Source organism: Gadus morhua, chromosome 4 (genome assembly GCF_902167405.1).
Source record: "Gadus morhua chromosome 4, gadMor3.0, whole genome shotgun sequence".
NCBI classification, from domain to species: domain Eukaryota; kingdom Metazoa; phylum Chordata; class Actinopteri; order Gadiformes; family Gadidae; genus Gadus; species Gadus morhua.
The window spans coordinates 14,923,170-14,944,830 of NC_044051.1; the positions used below are offsets into that span (position 1 = coordinate 14,923,170).

Sequence of the window (21,661 nt, forward strand, 5' to 3'; positions counted from 1 at the left end):
TGCCACTAAATCCTACACACTGGACCTTTAAACAAATAAAACCGATTGACCACATGCATTGAATGACCAATGCATGTCATGCAGTGTGATTGTAATTTAAGAAATACGAACCAGCATTTACAATACACTGCACCTTCTGATGATGCTACAAATTTCCTCTGCCATATGAAATTGTGCAAATAACATGTCTTTCGATTTAAAGGCTGACACTTGAAGATTCCTCATTGGTAAGAAGAACAAGGTAAGAGTTATTTGACCAAAGCCATACCGATCTGTATAAAAACCATTTGAGCATATGAGATACATCAAAACATTTCATCAACTTTGTCTGACAGTAAGCGGCCACCATGAGTACGGACGCGGAGATGGCCTTATATGGCAAGGCTGCGATTTACCTCCGTAAGCCAGAAAAGGAGAGGCTTGAGTCCCAGAGCGCGCCCTTTGATGCCAAGAGTGCTGCATATGTGGCTGATGCTAAGGAGCTGTACGTCAAGTGTACCATCATTAAGAAGGAGGCTGGCAAAACCACAGTGAAAGTGTTGGCTACGGAAGAGGTATGCTGCTTGTGATTTATTGCTAAGCAGAAAATAGTTTGAAACGTTTAAAGGTAAAAAATGAAACGAAACGAAAGATGGGGTGCCTTTTTTTTAGGAGAGAACAGTCAAGGATGATGATGTCACACCCATGAACCCTCCCAAGTACGACAAAATTGAGGACATGGCCATGATGACCCATCTCAATGAAGCCTCTGTGTTGTATAACCTCAAAGAGCGTTATGCAGCATGGATGATCTACGTAAGATATTTTACCAACTAAATGAAGTAAAATAATATCTAATGATATCCCAGATCATATTAATGATCATGTCTGAACGATTTCCTTCAGACCTACTCTGGGCTGTTCTGTGCCACTGTAAACCCGTACAAGTGGCTCCCAGTGTACGATCAGGAGGTTGTCAATGCCTACAGAGGCAAGAAGCGTATGGAGGCACCACCCCATATCTTCTCTGTCTCTGACAATGCCATCCAGAACATGCTCACTGGTATGTACAAGAAAGTCGGGCAAAAATAAATGTTATGATGTATGGTCAACATTTTTGGATAAATGTAATACTTTGAATGTTTTTTTTTGCAGATCGGCAGAATCAGTCTGTCTTGATCACGTAAGTTTAAACCTGATGGTGTTGAGTTGGATGATTCAACATTACGTTGAATCATCAACATTAAGTAAAATATGACCTCACAAAAATTTCATGAAGAATCAGACAATGGAAAAAAACTCTAAATTACCTCATTTTCATACCCAGTGGAGAATCCGGTGCTGGAAAGACTGTGAACACCAAACGTGTCATCCAGTACTTTGCTACCATCGCAGTGGCTTCTGACAAGAAGAAGGACCAAGCCCCTGGAAAGATTCAGGTATGCTTTAAAAAAAATAAATATATATATATATATATATATATTAGGGATGGGCGTGAGGAATCGATTACTCGAGTACTGCTCGTTACAAATGAACTCGGTTGGTGGATAGGCAAACTCGAGTTTGCATAAACACACATAAAGTTTTCTGAAGCAAATGTATACATTTTCTGTGCGGCGCCACTAACGCATGCCGTGGGCACAAAGCAAATGAAATGTATCAAATTCCTGTGTGGTGCGTGCCGTGCCGTGTGCAGGCACGCCAGAATTCCAAAAGTTAAGAGATGGCGGTAAAAGCAAAGCGCAATAAGCGTAATCGATTCCTCACGCCCATCCCTAATATATATACATACATACATTTAAAAAAAAACATGACAGACATGACACACACAAAGGATGTAGGATGACCTGAGAACTGAGGATCAATACTGGAACTTCATCATAGGGGTCACTGGAGGACCAGATTATTGCAGCCAATCCCCTGCTGGAGGCCTACGGTAATGCCAAGACTGTGAGAAATGACAACTCATCTCGTTTCGTAAGTACAAACTTAGTGTGTCAAACAAATTAAATGACATACTTGATCTTTGAAAAAAAACTGAAATGAGGCTTTTCTACAGGGTAAATTCATCAGAATCCATTTCGGTGCAACTGGTAAACTGGCCAGTGCTGACATTGAGACGTGTAAGTATCTTGTATCCAAATAACAACAAATTAACTCTCATTATTGGGGGTCTCATAATGGGTTTTGATCTCTTAATGTGAATCAAAACATAATAATAATATTTTAAAACCATGAAGATCTGCTGGAGAAATCCCGAGTGACATTCCAGCTTCCCGATGAGAGAGGCTATCACATCTTCTATCAGATGATGACCAACCACAAACCTGAGATTGTTGGTAAGATTAGTAGTGAGAAATAAATGTTGCAGTAAGATGTATTGTTATATAGGGTTGCCTTTAACTTATCATTCAGGATTCTGAAGTAGAAAAATAACAATTAGAATCATTAAAGTGACCATTTTCTATTTTCTGCAGAAATGTGCCTCATCACCACCAACCCCTACGACTTCCCCATGTGCAGTCAGGGTCATATCACTGTGGCCAGCATTAATGACAAAGAGGAGCTGGATGCTACTGATGTGAGTCAATGTTTACAACTACCTTAGGTAGGTATTTTAATTGGCAGGGACTAACCGGGACCAGAAAACTATGAGGACTTTTACTCAGTGTTAGAGCCTGCGGAATCTACTCAGAATGGTTTCAGCCCGATCTCAGTGCGCTCTGCTCTGTCCGCGTACAGCAGAATCAGGAAATCTCTGTACAGTACAAACCAAGGTAGAGTTAATAGAGACTCTTTGAATACTCTTTGAATTTAATTTCAAATTCTATACTTTATTTTCCTACAGGATGCTATTGATATTTTGGGTTTCAATGGTGAGGAGAAGAATGCCATCTACAAGTTCACTGGTGCTGTGCTTCACCACGGTAACATGAAGTTCAAGCAGAAGCAGCGTGAGGAGCAGGCTGAGCCTGACGGCAATGAGGGTGAGTTAAAAATGTTTTAAAACAACCACTGAACATTTCCAAAGTCCAGGTTTGCTGTAATTAAATGTATTCACTATCTGTACGAATTTGTCATCATTCTTTCTTTCATATGAAAAATGCAGAGGCCGACAAAATCTCCTACCTGCTTGGTCTCAACTCTGCTGACATGCTCAAGGGTTTGTGCTACCCCAGAGTGAAGGTCGGAAATGAGTTTGTCACTAAGGGACAGACAGTACCTCAGGTATGGAAATACCAAGGAATACCTTTCAAAAAGTAATTGCAATAGTTGTAATTTGTATGTATATCTAATCTTCCACCACGCTCTAGGTATACAACTCAGTGAGTGCCCTGGGCAAGTCTATCTATGAGAGGATGTTCTTGTGGATGGTCATCCGTATCAACCAGATGCTGGACACCAAGCAATCAAGATCATCCTATATTGGTGTCCTGGATATTGCTGGTTTTGAGATCTTTGATGTAAGATTCAATTTCTTATAACAACAATTTCCCTGGCTAAAAGCAGTGTCTACGTGGATGAACAATCTCTAAACTAATGTCCTCTATCAGTACAACAGTATGGAGCAGCTGTGCATCAACTTCACCAATGAGAAACTGCAACAGTTCTTCAACCACACCATGTTCGTCCTGGAGCAAGAGGAGTACAAGAAGGAGGGCATTATCTGGGAGTTCATTGACTTCGGTATGGACTTGGCTGCCTGCATTGAGCTTATTGAGAAGGTAAACATGACTTATATAACTAAATATCACAATTCTAAGTGTGATTCAAAACTATCTTATCGTAATGTTTCCTAATATGTTTTTCTGCATAGCCAATGGGCATCTTCTCCATTCTTGAAGAAGAGTGCATGTTCCCCAAAGCCTCAGACACTTCCTTCAAGAACAAGCTGTATGAACAGCATCTTGGCAAAAACAAAGCATTTGAGAAGCCCAAGCCGGGGAAGGGCAAGGCTGACGCTGACTTCGCCATGGTGCATTATGCTGGTACCGTGGCCTACAGCGTCGCGGGCTGGCTGGACAAGAACAAGGATCCCCTGAATGACTCTGTTATTGGACTGTACCAGAAGTCCTCAAACAAACTGATGCCTGTCCTGTACCCCGCTGTAGTGGAAGGTACATATTCATACCATGTCATCATAGTTAAAAACTGTTGACCCATTATATTGTAATACCCATTTATTTTGAAGCCATTTATTGCCTCTATTTTATAAACAAAAACGGGAACATTTTTACTAATTAACAATAATCTAAAACAGAGGTCGGGGGTGCAAAGAAGGGAGGCAAGAAGAAGGGTGGCTCCATGCAGACTGTGTCATCACAATTCAGGGTAAGGTTAAACAAGCAATTACATGTAGAAATACATGTAATTTGATGCCATATTTCATATGTATTCTCTGAATTTGTTCTTTATCAGTTAATTTGTATATATTTCATATTTTATTCTGTGATGTGTCTTTAGGAGAACTTGGGCAAACTGATGACCAACCTGAGGAGCACCCATCCTCACTTTGTGCGTTGTCTCATTCCCAATGAAATTAAACTACCAGGTAATATTTCTTCAAATAATCTCTACATTCAAGGTTGATGTTTTAATAGGATATAGCAAAATGAATGTCATATTTTAAAAGTAAAAAATCTATAACACTTCACAGGAATGATGGAGAACCACCTGGTTATCCACCAGCTGAGATGTAACGGTGTGCTGGAGGGCATCAGAATCTGCAGAAAGGGCTTTCCCAGCAGAATCCTCTATGCTGACTTCAAGCAGAGGTATTACCTAATTGACAGAACAATTCTATTGTCACGATAATACAATTCCTTTGCTGACATATTTAAAACTTGTTTATATACACCTTTCTTTTAAACACTTAACATACTCACTCCTATAGATACAAAGTACTGAATGCCAGTGTCATTCCTGAGGGACAGTTCATTGACAACAAGAAGGCTTCTGAGAAGCTGCTTGGATCCATTGATGTGCCTCACGACGAGTACAAATTTGGACACACCAAGGTCTGTTTATTGTTGTCAAAAATTAAATATTTACCGGATACTTCCCTGATACTGAAAGATAGTCTCTGACAAGATGTCTTTCTTACATTAAGGTGTTCTTCAAAGCTGGTCTTCTGGGTACTCTTGAGGAGTTGCGAGATGAGAAGCTGGCATCTTTGGTCGGAATGATTCAGGCTCTCTCTCGGGGTTACCTCATGAGGAAGGAGTATGTGAAAATGACAGCTACAAGGTATGTTTCAAAAGATTGACACATAAGAAGTTTTGCTATTTTGTCAAATCAAAAATGTTGCATTAAAAAGGACTGCCTTTTCGCCACAGGGAAGCTGTTTACACTATTCAGTACAACATCCGCTCATTCATGAATGTCAAAACCTGGCCATGGATGAAGGTGTACTACAAGATCAAGCCTCTTCTGAAGAGTGCTGAAACGGAGAAGGAGCTCTCTGCAATGAAGGAGAACTATGAGAAGATGAAGACAGACCTGGCCACTGCGCTGGCCAAGAAGAAGGAACTTGAGGAAAAGATGGTTTCTCTACTGCAGGAGAAGAATGATCTTGCGCTGCAAGTGGCCTCTGTAAGTAAAAATGTTTATCCGTCTCAACATGTACACACAATGAGATACATGTGATATGATATTTGATATGACTGATATGATGACACATTTTAAACAGGAAGGAGATAATCTGAATGATGCTGAAGAGAGGTGTGAGGGACTCATCAAGAGTAAGATCCAGCTGGAGGCTAAACTCAAGGAGACAACCGAGAGACTAGAGGATGAAGAGGAAATGAATGCTGAGTTGACTGCCAAGAAGAGGAAACTGGAGGATGAATGCTCTGAGCTCAAGAAGGACATTGATGACCTGGAGCTTACCTTGGCCAAAGTGGAGAAGGAGAAACATGCCACTGAGAACAAGGTTTGCAAAGATTCTTTGAAAGGAGATTAAATAAAATACAAATAAGCATGTTCCACGCATTACACATAATTTTGTTTTGTTTAGGTGAAGAACCTTACAGAGGAGATGGCCTCTCAGGATGAGAGCGTTGCTAAGCTATCAAAGGAGAAGAAAGCCCTCCAAGAGGCACATCAGCAGACTCTTGATGACCTACAGGCAGAGGAAGACAAAGTGAACACTCTGACCAAGGCCAAGACCAAGCTTGAACAGCAAGTGGATGATGTGAGGTTCCTTTCTAACCCTCCTTTCTGACATTAGAAAAAACATGGTTATTCTTTTGAAATGCAGTCAAATAAAATATAATTTTTAATTGCAGCTTGAAGGTTCTCTGGAACAAGAGAAAAAACTCCGTATGGACCTTGAGAGAGCCAAGCGAAAGCTTGAGGGTGACCTGAAATTGGCTCAGGAATCAATAATGGATCTGGAAAATGACAAACAGCAGTCTGATGAGAAACTCAAAAAGTAATGTGATTGAACAAAAATCGTGCTTTTGATTAGAAAGATTCACAAGAAGTATGTTAATAGGTTATGTGGTATTGTTTCATCATCAGGAAAGACTTTGAGACCAGTCAGCTTCTAAGCAAGATTGAGGATGAGCAGTCCCTGGGTGCTCAGCTTCAAAAGAAGATCAAGGAGCTTCAGGTAAGACAATATATATGACAATCCCACATGAATGTTTCATAAATATTAGTACATTCTTACAAAGTATTATGTGTTCCTTACTTATTAGGCCCGTATTGAAGAGCTGGAGGAGGAAATTGAGGCTGAGCGTGCTGCTCGTGCCAAGGTTGAGAAGCAGAGAGCTGATCTCTCCAGAGAACTTGAAGAGATCAGTGAGAGGCTTGAGGAGGCTGGTGGAGCCACTTCTGCTCAGATTGAGATGAACAAGAAGCGTGAGGCTGAATTCCAGAAGCTGCGTCGTGACCTTGAGGAGTCCACCCTGCAGCATGAAGCCACTGCTGCTGCTCTGCGTAAGAAGCAGGCTGACAGTGTAGCAGAGCTGGGAGAGCAGATTGACAACCTCCAGCGTGTCAAGCAGAAGCTTGAGAAGGAGAAGAGTGAGTACAAGATGGAGATTGACGACCTCTCAAGCAACATGGAAGCAGTTGCAAAGGCCAAGGTGAATTATCTTTCAAATTAAAAATAACATATTATAATTAATACTATATAATCTGTATAAGAAACCACTTGTGCTAACAAGTAAAACGTTGTATCACCAGGGAAATCTGGAGAAGATGTGCCGTACCCTGGAGGACCAGCTGAGTGAAATCAAGGCCAAGAGTGATGAGAACAGTCGCCAAATAAATGACATCAGTGCTCAGAGAGCAAGGCTGTTGACAGAGAATGGTAAATATTCACAATTACTTAAAGAAAAACCTGCATATTAGAATAGCCCTAATGATAACCATAAATAACCTTAACACTAACCCACAACAAATGCAACCCAACCTTATTCATATATTTAGGGGGAAAATGTGGTATTGCTATATTTTATAGCTAACAATTTATGTCATCACCTAGGTGAGTTTGGTCGTCAGCTCGAGGAGAAAGAGGGTCTCGTCTCCCAGCTAACCAGAGGCAAGCAGGCCTTTACTCAGCAGATTGAGGAGCTGAAGAGGCTCAATGAGGAGGAAGTCAAGGTAAACCATCATTTTTATTCATTTAATTTCATGATTTCATTATGTCATTGCAGATTCTACATATCTGTATCTTTAGATGCGTTAATTTATTGAGGCAATCACCTTTTGCAGGCCAAGAATGCTCTTGCTCATGGTGTGCAATCAGCTCGCCATGATTGTGACCTTCTGAGGGAGCAGTTTGAGGAGGAGCAGGAGGCCAAGGCTGAGCTGCAGCGTGGAATGTCCAAGGCCAACGGTGAGGTGGCTCAGTGGAGGACAAAGTATGAAACTGATGCTATCCAGCGCACTGAGGAGCTAGAGGAGTCCAAGTGAGTCAAATACTTAATATCTTATCTAAAGTACACGTTCTATTTGATGAATGTCCACAAATTAAACCATGTGATACTTTAACAGGAAAAAGCTGGCCCAGCGCCTTCAGGAGGCTGAGGAACAGATTGAGGCAGTGAACTCAAAATGTGCCTCTCTGGAGAAGACCAAACAGAGACTCCAGGGTGAGGTGGAGGATCTCATGATTGATGTGGAGAGGGCCAACGGACTGGCTGCCAACCTTGACAAGAAGCAGAGGAACTTTGACAAGGTGTTTTGTCATTCACTGAGCTGGCCGTTTAAATTGTTTTATCCTTTTATTATTCTTCAAGTGATTAACATGTACCGCTTTATTAACAATATTGTGCAGGTTTTGGCTGACTGGAAGCAGAAATATGAGGAGGGCCAGGCAGAGCTTGAAGGAACTCAGAAAGAGGCTCGTTCTCTCAGCACAGAGCTTTTCAAGATGAAGAACTCCTATGAAGAAGCTCTGGATCAGCTGGAGACCCTGAAGCGTGAAAACAAGAACCTCCAACGTGAGTTAAACTGATCATTTTGGCATCAATGATTCCAAGATTACTACATATATAACTTTATTGGAATTCATGCAAACAACAATATTTAACCCTCTCAACAGAGGAGATTTCTGACCTGACTGAACAAATTGGTGAGACTGGAAAGAGCATCCATGAGCTGGAGAAATCCAAGAAGCAAGTGGAGACAGAAAAGAGTGAGATCCAGACAGCCCTAGAGGAAGCTGAGGTGACTACAAAAAAAAAGAAAGAATATAGTGAAATTGTATTTATTATGAAATAGAATATGTAACGAATATGCCAACATTGGTTTATAATTTAGGGTACTCTGGAGCATGAAGAGTCCAAGATTCTGCGTGTCCAGCTGGAGCTCAACCAGATTAAGGGTGAGGTTGACAGGAAGCTGGCTGAGAAGGATGAGGAGATGGAGCAGATCAAGAGGAACAGCCTGAGGATCACTGACTCCATGCAGAGCACGCTCGACTCAGAGGTCAGGAGCAGGAATGATGCCCTGAGAATCAAGAAGAAGATGGAGGGAGATCTGAATGAGATGGAGATCCAGCTGAGCCATGCCAACCGCCAGGCTGCTGAGGCTCAGAAGCAGCTGAGGAATGTTCAAGGACAACTGAAGGTATGAACTAGGGCTTTGACTTCGAACTTCGTGATTCGAATATAATTCGAATATCAAAAAAAATAAAAATAATTCGAACGAATATTAGGCAGCCCTTAATATTCGAACCTGTTATGGGCAGGCCAAGAGGGAGAGACGTCGGAGAACCCATGCAGTCTATTCATAATATTGTAATGACCACGGAAGAGGCAGTGAATGAAGTATTGATTAGACAGCGATTTATTAGAAACATAATAAACCGTTGGAACACGCAAGACCGGTAACCATAGCAACGCCTGTAAACAAACCTCGCAAAGCCCAATCCAGGGCTGAATCCGAATACTCATACTTATAGTATGGATTTTGTAGTACGCCACAAATATAGCGCGTCCGAATGCTCAGTGTGCATTGTGTAGCACGGAAAACGTTTCCGAATGCGTACTACCGCCACAGTATACAACGGTAGGTCACTACGTTACCAGACTACGAGTCTGGTAACGAACGAAGAAGAGATGGCTGACCCGACACTACCAACAGCGGCTTAGAAAGACGTCATAGAAAGCGGCGAAAAAAAGAGACATTAAAAAGAGTAAAAAAGTAAAGTAAGTAATTAAGTAAAAAGAGACATTTTTAATTTAATAGCAACGATGACAAGATGGAAAACAGGTAACTTATCAAGGTAATTTTGCCGGCATCTGAGGGGAGACACGTCATCTCCAAACATCCGGTGGAGTTACGGCGGTGTTCGGAAGAGTTCAGAGGCGTTCTACGCATAGCTGTAGACCGTTCTAGGCGTTCTACGCATAGCTGTAGACCAGGGGTCTCCAACCTTTTTTCAACTGAGAGCTACTTAGAAAAAAATTAAGTGGCCAAGAGCTACTTGCATCACATCGCACATATTTATTAATGAACTGATTAATAAATGCATGAATTTATTATGCATTTATTAACTGATTAACTGATTAACTGATTAATTAATCACACGTGCTTCTGTTTGTACACGTGTGAAATTGCAATACACAATGCTTATCAAAAATAACTCAACTCTAATACAATAACTTAATAACTCAACATCAAAGGTCCAAGAAAACATTAGTACACTCACTCTTTTTAAAACTTAGTGAGATGACTGGCACTGCATGGAGTCCTTCTGTTTGTACACGTGTGCAATTGCAATACACAATGCTTATCAAAAATAACTCAACTCAATAACAATAACACAATAACTCAACATCAAAGGTCCAAGAAAACATTAGTACACTCACTCTTTTTAAAACTTAGTGAGATGACTGGCACTGCATGGAGTCCACCAAAGAGGTGTATGCTGGAGTGTATGCGCTCAGGTTCACTCTAATACAGTCATTTAAATGTTCATCTGTCAGTCTTGTTCTGAATTTAGATTTGATGACATTCATGTCAGAAAAAGCAGCTTCACAAAGGTATGTCGAACCAAATAAAGCAGAAATTTTAAGTGCTGCTTGGTGAATGTTCTTGTAGTTTTCTGGGTCTACAAGGCTCCAGAAATGTTGTGAGTGTTGCTGAGACTTAAGCTGAACATGATTCTGGAGATTTATAACCTCCATCTCCATCTCCACAGGATTGACAGTGAACAGTTCAGCCATCTTTTCTGAAATCTCTGTGATGTCTACCTCCATGAATGGGTTGGCAATGAATGCCACACATGGCTCCAGCTTATCAAAATCATTGAACCTATCCTCAAACTCCTGGCCTAGCTTTGACATGAGGTCACAATATTTATTGACATCCAAAACAAAGTCAGCCCCTGCATGGCTATCTAACATCTTAACTACTGTTGGGAAGTGTTGCAGTCTTTTGTTTTTCAGTTGCTGGAGGTAGAATGACAGTTTTGCTTTAAAAGCCTTAACAGCACTGATCATGTCCGAAATTGTTCTGTCTTTACCTTGTAACTGGGTGTTGAGCTGATTGAGTTTCTCTGTCATGTCTGTCAGGAACGCAAGATCAAGCAGCCACTCAGCATCAGACAAAAGTGTAGTGTCCTCCTCTCTTGACTCCATGAAAGCCTTGATTTCGTTCAGCAATGAGCAGAAGCGATGCAGTATTTTTCCTCGGCTCAGCCACCTCACCTCAGTGTGGAGAAGGAGATCACTGTGTTCAGCAGACAGTTCCTGGAGGAGCAGTTTGAAGCTTCTGTGCTGCTTGGCCTTTGCGCGAATGGAGTTGATGATCTTAATGACAGGTGTCATCACATGATCAAATCTCATGACTTTGGCGCATATAGCCTGCTGGTGAATGATGCAGTGATAGTTCACAATTTTAGGAAAGTCCGGGTCGGCCTTGCACAGTGCAATAAATCCTGAGTGGCGTCCTGTCATAGCTGGTGCGCCGTCTGTTGTAATAGACACCAGCTTTTCAATAGGCACGTTATGTTCAACGAAGTACTTTTTCACAACGTTGTAAATATCGACTCCTCTGGTTGTGGTTTTTAGTGGAAGCAACGTTAAAAACTCCTCTCTGGTGGAAGCGTCTTCGAAAACCATCCGGACAAACACAGCCATCTGAGCGGTATCAGCCGCATCCACCGACTCGTCACATTGAATTGAAAACCATTTGCATTTAATCATGTCCCGCTCCAACTGACCCACTGCATCGGCAGAGAGCGCAGACACTCGCCGTGCCACTGTGTTTGCGCCAAGCTGTACATCAGCGATAGCGGACATGATTTCAGTCTTACTTTTATGGTCCTTGAATAATGTGTCGGCCACCGCTGTCATTGCTTCCTTCACCATCCCGCCATCGGTGTATGGCTTCTTGTGTTTTGTCAAAATGTGCGCCACTTTAAATGATGCCTCCGTGGCCGCGTTGGCTTTCTTCGTCGGTCCGATGAATAAACATTGCTGTTTTTTAAGGTTTGCTTTCAGCTGGTTCACTTTCTCAGTCCGTAGAGTGCTGCCTGCTGGAAAATCCCGCGCAAAGTTACCGTGGACTTGAGTGTGGTGGCGCTCCACGTTACCTCTTTTGCCGACCGAAACACTGCTCCCGCATATGAGGCACACACACTTGTCCTTCACGCTAGTAAAGAAGAACTCGCATTCCCACTCTAAATGGAAATGGTATGTTTTCTGCTTTTTCTTGACTTGGCCACCTTGGTTTTCCATCTTTGTTGTTTGTGTAAAGTTCTGCTAATACCACCAAACTCCTCACTTTAGCTTAGCGAGCGTACAACGTCACTCAACGTCACAACGTCACTTTGGCTACATTTACACCGGACACCAATGTGACATATATGTGAACGTAAGTGAGATGAGGTGCATTTACTGTCGTCGGAATATTATTATTTTTAATTTTTTTAATTATTATTATAATTTTTTATTTTTTTATTTTTTTCGGTCAACCTATCAGGCGAGCTACTGAAAACCTGCCCGCGAGCTACCGGTAGCTCGCGATCGACGTGTTGGAGACCCCTGCTGTAGACCGTACTACAAGTAGTAGACACTGAACATAAATAGTATGTACTAAGTACTCGGATTCAGCCCAGGTATTACTGAAGGCATTTAATGGTCAAAATATTATTAATAAATATTCGAATATATTCGAATACTAATATTAATAAACAAACGAACTTCGAATATGATTTTTGGCCAAAAGTCAAAGCCCTATGAACTAAACTACTGTACAGGGCATAATATCTGGACATTTGCTTGCTGTTGTGACATCTTCCATGGTGTTTTCATTTTCATTTTAGGATGCCCAATTGCATCTTGATGATGCTGTCAGAGGAGGTGAAGACCTGAAGGAGCAGGCGGCCATGGTGGACCGTAGGAACGGTCTCATGGTGGCTGAAATTGAGGAGCTGAGGGCAGCTCTGGAACAGACAGAGAGAGGCCGCAAAGTGGCTGAGCAAGAGCTCATTGATGCCAGTGAGCGCGTTGGACTTTTGCACTCTCAGGTAAACAAACAAACAAACAAACAAACATATTCTTCCAAGAAATGCTCCCAAGTTCCCTTAAATAATTAGCAAGATTACATGCGTGTCATAAACACTGACATTCATTTCAGAATACAAGTCTTCTGAACACAAAGAAGAAGCTGGAGACTGACCTGGTCCAAGTCCAGGGCGAGGTGGACGATACCGTCCAGGAATCCAGGAATGCTGAAGAGAAGGCCAAGAAGGCCATCACTGATGTAGGTTTTGTATTATTTTCTTATTTCATTGAATTGGACATTGGTTGAACTTTCGATTAATGTTATATTTTATTTTAGGCTGCCATGATGGCTGAGGAGCTGAAGAAAGAGCAGGATACTAGCTCTCACCTGGAGAGGATGAAGAAGAACCTGGAGGTCACAGTGAAAGACCTGCAGCACCGCTTGGATGAAGCTGAGAACCTGGCCATGAAGGGGGGCAAGAAGCAGCTCCAGAAACTGGAGTCCAGAGTAAGATACTGGCAAACATGGATGTATTTACAGTTCCAGTATAATAGGAGTATATTTAATGAAAATATTTGATTTCTTAAGGTGCGTGAGCTGGAAACAGAGGTTGAGGGTGAACAGAGACGTGGAGTTGATGCTGTTAAGGGTGTCCGCAAATATGAGAGGAGGGTGAAGGAACTCACCTACCAGGTATGGCAGCTTATATTGAAAAAAATATTTAAATCAATGTATATCAGAAAAGATTACAGTCAAGGGTCTGGGGCATAACCATTTGCATTACTTTAGACTGAAGAAGATAAGAAAAATGGTGCAAGACTCCAGGATCTTGTTGATAAGCTGCAGTTGAAGGTGAAGGCTTACAAGAGGCAGGCTGAGGAAGCGGTAAGTAGAAACGATGTCACAAAATCGAGTTTTTGCATCAATTTTGGTACTTCTTGTTTAAACAAAATATGAATCTTCCTACAGGAGGAGCAGGCCAACTCTTACCTGTCCAAGTGCAGGAAGGTTCAACATGAGCTGGAGGAGGCTGAGGAACGTGCTGACATCGCTGAGACTCAAGTCAACAAGCTGAGGTCCAAGAGCCGTGATGGTGGCAAGGTAAGTTCATCACTGCATAATGGTGGGTTCACGATGCATCGTACACCAACCCCACAAGTTGCTATTGTGATGCAAATTCTTGGCTTGTAGCACTTACAGCGCAGCCATCTTTGTTTGTCGAGTCGTACGATTAACCTCACTGAACTCGTTTGACTCAGAATCCGAAATATTACGACCAAAAGGGGAGTGCCTCGGTTAAATGACGCATGAAATCTGGGTATACGATGCATCCCGAACATACCATATGCCCATTGACTGAGAAAGAAATGTAATGCAAACAAAAATGTTGGTTGGTTTAATTATTTAATTTTTTTCTCTTCCACAGGGAAAGGAGGCAGCTGAATAAGATGTAATGCGTCATTGTACAATTAGAAAGGCATGTCATAAAACATGATTTCTTGTTTATAGTAAATAATGAGCTGCAATAAAATATTACAAAGCATCATTTTTCTCGTTGGTAGTTTGACTAATTACTTCAGTATTTTGAGTAACAATGGGCCATTCATCACCATTTTACCAACTTTTGAATTTGAATCTGATAGTCGATAGTAATGACACTGATGAATACAGAATTGTAAAAGTAAGCACAACTCTGGAATGGGTACTGGGAAATATATTATAACAGAAAATGAACGCTGAATTATTATATGTACATTAATTTGTTTTTTAATGATTCAATGTTGTGCCTTGCAGAAGGTTTAGTGTACATTTAAGAGATGAGATAACAATTGATACTGGGGAACAAACAATCAAAAAACAATTTCTGAAACTGAATGGGCTGGTGAACCTTCAACCTGAGAACAACAAGTCCTGTATCCATTAAAGATCTGCCTTATTATGTTACAATCACTCATCATTAAGTAATATTAATAAATAAAAGTTAACTAAGGGCTAGAAATCATTTACTAATGGTGTTCATGATGAATAAGGAATGAACGTAGTAGCGTTTTTCAATGTTGTGAACAATCAAAAGTATATTCTACATATAGTACATGCCATTTAACAGGCCATGGTTTTCATTGGCAATCTTCCAATCAAACTAGCCCAAAGCTCCAATTACAGCACCAATTGTCCTCCAAATGTTGTCTTTTCTTAAATGTTCTCCTATAAACAATGAGTGATTCAGTGAATCACTCTTCAGAATGTTTCAATACCCCTCCGCTTCACGTTGGGATAGTGCTTCACCCTGCCAGGGTTTATTCAATGATAATGACCGGCTCGCTGTACATTATACCTTACTAAGTGAATTGGCAGGGGGAGACGGTGATAAAGAACGACCATGTGAGGGAGTCAGACTGCCCCTCTAGTCCATGTTCGCAGCATCCAAAATGTTTAAGAAATTTAGAAAATGTATCAAATTTTAAATAATAAATTCAATTCAATTTGGTTCCCAATGGGCCTCGACGCTGGACGCATGTCAACCCAAAATTTGGCCAGTCCCACCCATACCCTCTGAATTACTTTCTACTGATTTGAAGTTGGCTTGTAAACATTTTACAAGCCATTACCAAAAAATATGATGCGATAACATAGAAAAAGAAGGCAGATCACATAACCCTTATACTTAAATTCAAACACTGGCTTCCTATGCACTTCAGAATTTACCTCAAATTATGTTGGCTATAAATCATTAACAAACACTGGGCCAAAAATTATGATGCGATAACATAGAAAAAGAAGGCTGATCACATAACCCTTATACTTAAATTCAAACACTGGCTTCCTATGCACTTCAGAATTTACCTCAAATTATGTTGGCTATAAATCATTAACAAACACTGGGCCAAAAACATATCTCTGAATTGCTCGCTGATGATGAACCCCGTAATCAGCTAAGGTCATCAAATCCTGGCCTTCTAACTGTTCATCTTTTACCTATCATGCTGCGCATAGGGCCGGATTAAGTCATTTTGAGGCCTGGGGCTATATACCAGGAGGAGGCCACTATATTGCTCGCCTCCAACGCACATGACACTCACACAAACCCTCGGCACGTGCACTGACGCATAAGCGCTTTCAAGTCCACAGAGCCACTCTATGAATATGACCGCACACTACAGTTTAAAGCCAAGGAACAAATGTATGTGCAATGACATACACTGTAGACTATAATAAACCAATAACGTTCGTTAGAAACTGCAAGTTTATTCAGCTTCACCTCACCTCCACAAGGGACACCAAGTGGTGATTCAGGGTAATCGATTGCTCCTCCCACTATAAATAGAGGCCTAGTGAGGCCTTCCCCCCTTTGTTCTCACCACAACTGAGTGCGTGAAGGTGTTCTATTTCATGTAGGCAACGCCGTCTAGGCTTCGCCTGATGGTCTTGTCCTGAAAATTCAAACTATGCACCTATCAGCGTGGGCACCGCCCACATTTCCCACGGTATCGTGTATATAGCACGGTGCATACCGTCGCTCATCCTCCCTTTTCTTTCAGCACTTGTGCTTGTCAGCAGATTAGAGAACTACCTAAAAGAAGATGTCTTCAACGGAACAACGGATCTCCCAAGCCGGTGGCAGCGGCCCGGGAGAGGCCTCGGACAAACGGCCCTTTTCAGGGCCACCTGAGAGCGCTCCTGGGGCTAGGTCCTTCGCAGGACTCCTTTGCGCCTCCTGTCCCTCCTCCCTGGCACCGGGTGACGGGCATGTGGCGTGTTTTCGGTGCCTCGGCGCCGACCACGCCGCGGCTGCAATGGCGCCCTCCGTCTCCTGTGTCTCATGCCGGGAGCTGTCTGAAGAAGGGATCCTTTCCAGGCCCCTCTACTTCTCCCCTGCGGTGGACCTGGCTGACGCCATTGACCTGTTCAGGGCCAGATATGCAGGGCGAGTGCTTTCGCACCCCTCGCTTCCCGACGGGTTACCCAGTGACCCTTGTTCCCGCCTGTGCAGCACTTTTTTTTAGTTTTTAGTGCTGCCGGTGGGGACCCTTCTACACTGAAGGCCCCGGTGAAGTCCTACACGGATTTCACCAACTTGGAAGGGTGGGCCGATACTCAGGCGAGGGGGATCCCTCGCCTGGAGCCTCCCCTGGCAGCGCTTCTCTGTCCGGGCGCCGGATGGCGCCCTAACGAAAAGCCGCTGCCCCCTGACCGCCTCCAGAAACAGATTGTCGGCCTAACGGACAGGTTGTTCGTTTGTGCCTCTCAATCTGCGGCGGCGGTCAACAACATCGCCATGCTCTCCTCCGCCATGGTCTCCTTGTCGGCTGACCGGGAGGCATACGGCCCGGAGGAAGCCGCAAGATGGCTGGCGGTTTCCCGCTTTTCCAGCGCCATCCTCCAGCTATGCCAGCCGATAGCCGTTTCGGCCGGCCGGCATATGGCATGGACAACTATGATTCAGCGAATCATATGGCTCTCCCACACTGCGGTGCCGGAACGGGAGCGGGCCAGCCTGGTCCAGGGGCCACTAGCGCCGGATGGCCTATTTGGTCCCCGGTTCTCCGAGGTTCTCGCGCACCAGCAGTCTGTCCGTGAGAATCGTTCCCGGTTCGCGGCGATTCTCACGGGCTCCTCCCACCAGCAGGCCAGGAGGAAGCGGGGTCCAGGCCGGGCCCAGCGTTCCAGGGGACCGCCTCTGACTCCAGTCCCGGTGCCGCAGCAGCAGCAGCAGCCGCGGCCGCCGACACCGCGGACGGGTGGAGCAGCGCCACGGACCGGGAAGTTCCGGAAGCTGGCTCCGACTTTTTCCTTCCCTAATAAAGAAATAATTAAAGACCGTTCGCCTGAACGGCAGTACATGGTACCCAAGGAGCGATATTCCTTAGGCCACCTGCGTCCTACGCTTGTGGCGCGTCCCTCCATGTTGCCTCTTTCCCCCCCTCAGCCCGGTGGCTGTAGGGTGGCGGTCGGACGGCTTGTTCACATGGCCTCTGGTTCACCTGCTTCTAAGATGCGGCAATCCTTGGAGCCTCGTGGACGTATCAGAGACTCGTTGCACGAGCCTGTGGATGCGGCCGCTTGTACCAGTCCCCTGGTTCCCCACATTAAAGGTGAGGAGACGGGTCCACACGCTGTGGCTACAGCCTGTGGACAGCGCATGCGCATAGGTGCGGCGGCCGGACGGCTCGCTCCCTGTTCAGCGGTCACGAGTGCAACGTCTAGACAACTCGTTGTTTTTACAGCGGCTGGTTCTGGTACGTCTCCTACGCTCGCTGAGCCTCCTCTCTTTCGTGTGAAGCCCCCATTGGTTCACACGCAGTGTGGAGGCGGTAGGGGCAGAGGAATACGGGTTATACCTGGACGGTCTTCCTCAGCTGTCGGCTCGCCCTCTCTCCAACCGCTATGCGTGTTGGCAAGAGCGGTGCGTTCTGCCATCGTGGTTGGACACCACGTTGAGATGGGGCCATCCCATACAGTTCAAGCGTCGTCCCCCACCCTTTATGGGGTTGGTGGAGACCACGCTACGGGACCCGGCTGCGAGCACGGCTCTGGCAGCAGAGGTGGCACGTCTCTTGGTAAAGGGGGCCATCACTGTCGTTCCCCCCCACGAGTCTCACCTAGGTTTTTATTCCCGCTACTTCCTGGTTTCCTGGTTTCCAAGAAGTCAGAGACCTATTCTGGATCTTTGCGTGTTCAACGGATTTGTTGCCACGAGGAAGTTCAGAATGCTCACGGTCGGAGCATTGTTCCGGTGTGCGAGAGAGGGCGATTGGTTCACATTCCTGGATCTCAAGGATGCTTACTTCCACGTCCCTGTTCGGCAGGTGCACAGGAAGTTTCTCCGCTTTGCCTTTATGGGGATGGCGTACGAGTACCAGTGTCTGCCGTTCGGCTATTCCCTGGCTCCGCGCACCTTCTCGAAGTGTGTGGAGACGGCGTTGGAACCGCTCAGGCGTCAGGGAAAGAGGATTCTCTTCTACCTAGACGATCTGCTTATTCTGAGCAACTCAGAAGAGACCGCGAGAAGGGACACCATGTTGGTGATAAACCATCTCTCCTTCCTGGGTTTTGCCATCAACTGGGAGAAGAGCTCCCCGCTCCCCAGCCGGCAGACAGTCTACTTGGGGCTTTGCCTAGACTCAGCCACCATGACTGCGATGCTTTCGCCTCCTCGGCGAGACGCCATCCTGTCGGCGCTCTCCCGTTTTCACGTTCGCAGAAACGTGACCGCACTGTCCACCATGCGCCTGTTAGGGCTGATGGCAGCTGCCCACCCCGTGGTCCCCCTGGGTCTGCTTTTTATGCGCAGACTCCAGCGGTGGTTTGCTCGCCAACGGTTGGACCCCAGGCGACACAAGCTCAGGGTGCTCCTCGTTTCCCGTTCGGTGTCGCCAGACCTGGAATATTGGAAAGGACCCTCCGCCCTTCTCAAGGGTGTTCCCCTGGGCAGGGTGGCGTCCTACGTAGTGGTCTTCACGGACGCCCCCTGCTGGGGCATTTGGATCCCATAGTATACTTGGGGCTGCCTATCTCTTTTAGGTCTAGCCGCTAGTTCATGGCCAATTGACTTTGTGGGGGGTTGAGCTGATGCATCACATGGTACTGATGGCAAGGGGATTTGGTGCTCACCAAAGAAAGTAGGCAATACTGATTTAGGTGGAAGGCTAGGATTTGTTTGGGGAGTAGGTATTAATAGCACAGGTGCTAGTTGAGACAAATCTGCATTGCCCGGGTAAAGCTGGGTTGAGTGTACTCCCAATTGGGTTCCATCCATCATAAACTCAGTAGAGGGCTCATCATCGATATCAATTATTTTAGCTTCAGCCAGTTTAGGTTAATGTTGAATGGTGTGGCTCAGTACTCCGTCTCGAAGGACCATTTAGTAGCGAAGAGTAGGTTCCACTGGAGCCACAAACCAACAGGAAACAAGGATTCATTTACTTGACTTTATTTTGGAAGCAAAGTTGTTTTGTCATGATGATTGCCATGATGAATGCCATGGTTCTAGACAGAGAAAGAAAGATGAATTATAATATCTCTCTTGGCAAACATAAATATGGCCTTTAAATCAAATGAAATTCTTCGACATTGCAGTACTTTATGACATAATTTAACATGTAAGGATTAGCCATTAAACCATCACAATCATTTCTTAAACAAACAATAATCCAATGAGTAAAGGGGAACTTACATTGAAGGGAATTCAAAAGACAAACGGCAAACGATTGTCATGGTCAAACATATCATGGACATTCCTCCTATCCAGTACATCTTGTAGCCTTGAGTAGAACTCATCCTTGATTCCATCATCTGCGTTCTCAGTTGGTGCGTAGACATGTATGATCATCAATTTGATGGGCCTCGAAAGGAATCTGGAATACCTACCCAAGCTCTGTGGATATCATCGTCTAGTAAATAAAAATAAATAAAAGTCTTGTTGTACTTTACCGTGGCCTGTCCAATGCATCTCGCTAATACCCATGATAGCTATTCCTCTCTTACCCATTTCCCTTGCCGCCTGATCGAGATTTCCAGCTCTATAAAACGTGCGCAAATTCCAGTTTCCTATCCTCATGGTGTGTTTCGGGTGCACCAATGACCCTATCAGCCCAGGTGCGTCCTTCTGACTTTGCCGCCTATTCATCATCATGCATCTACTTTGAGGTACGGTCATGGTATTCCCTTCATCTAATGAATTAGTTCTTCTGGTTTCAGCATTAAATCTGTGTTTCCAGGAGAGGGTTGTCAGCCCAACCCCCAACCAGGAGGACCAGGGGATCTCTCTTCGTCTGGCCCCTACCCTTTGACCTGTCCGACATGGGTGACCCTGCCAGAAGTCTAGAGCTGTGTTCAAAATCGTTCCCCATTCACTCACTCACTATTCCCACATAAGTTCATGATATAGTGCACTATATAGGGAACGAACAAACGAGAATTCGGACACTACGCTGAACATTTCTAAACATCATTTGCGTCAGTAAATGCACCGGGTATTTGTGTGACGCAGACAGATGCGCCCACATCATGAAAACAAACCGGGCACTCACAAGGAAAGCTGGGGGTTGTATTGATGTTGATTGTTAAATTTCCTTGATCAGGTTTTTTTTAAATTAATTTTGAATGTTACATTTTCTATGTTGAATTCCAAATAAATTGTTGACATTTCTCAACGAAAGCCGGAGACTCCATCATTAAATGTACTAGTTTTCGCGGTTATTCAGCTTCTTCACCTCCGGAAAAACACCACGCGTTGCATTGTGTTATACGGGAGTAACATGTACGGAACATCGTATGTACACTCTAATTTTGGGTATTTAGTGCTTGAAATTAACCACTAAGAATTCGAACACCACTACAAAATGGTGAGCACCCTATATAGTGCACTATATCCGTGATAGGGAACAATTTCGAACACAGTTTAGGACTCCAGTCGGCTCTAATTGTCATTGGGACTCGCAAACCGCCTCACCACGATAAGGTGGCGACCCCTCTCGCATAGCATGAACAAACTCTCCAGATAATCTTCACTCTGAACCAACTCTTGCCATTTTTAAATCTAGACTGAAAACGTTTACGTTCAGCAGTGCTTTGAGTACCATATATGTTTTTATACTGTTTTTCTGTATTCCTTCTCTATTACCGTGTATTTTCAATTTATCTTGCAAATGTATTGATTGGGTGGAGTCAACGTGTGCTCAAGATATTTGCTTCTACTGAATCAGATATCAATGTG

At 44.0% G+C, this 21,661-nt stretch overlaps 1 protein-coding gene across 1 annotated transcript; it reads left to right on the forward strand.

The window, feature by feature from the left end:
- The first annotated feature begins 347 nt into the window (after positions 1 to 347).
- On the forward strand, positions 348 to 14,491 carry LOC115542541 (myosin heavy chain, fast skeletal muscle-like). Its single transcript, XM_030354828.1, has 39 exons — positions 348 to 554; positions 652 to 795; positions 886 to 1,042; positions 1,135 to 1,162; positions 1,307 to 1,418; positions 1,864 to 1,956; positions 2,039 to 2,102; positions 2,220 to 2,318; positions 2,457 to 2,560; positions 2,828 to 2,966; positions 3,089 to 3,207; positions 3,294 to 3,443; positions 3,534 to 3,704; positions 3,797 to 4,097; positions 4,241 to 4,311; positions 4,444 to 4,531; positions 4,637 to 4,754; positions 4,874 to 4,997; positions 5,090 to 5,226; positions 5,316 to 5,571; positions 5,669 to 5,911; positions 5,996 to 6,172; positions 6,267 to 6,412; positions 6,502 to 6,592; positions 6,681 to 7,070; positions 7,171 to 7,297; positions 7,472 to 7,590; positions 7,702 to 7,898; positions 7,984 to 8,167; positions 8,267 to 8,432; positions 8,534 to 8,658; positions 8,752 to 9,060; positions 12,764 to 12,967; positions 13,078 to 13,203; positions 13,282 to 13,452; positions 13,534 to 13,638; positions 13,735 to 13,830; positions 13,915 to 14,046; positions 14,372 to 14,491. Exons 1-39 carry the CDS (start codon positions 348 to 350, stop codon positions 14,390 to 14,392), a joined length of 5,811 nt encoding a protein of 1,936 aa, XP_030210688.1. The 3' UTR covers positions 14,393 to 14,491.
- Positions 14,492 to 21,661: the final 7,170 nt, after the last annotated feature.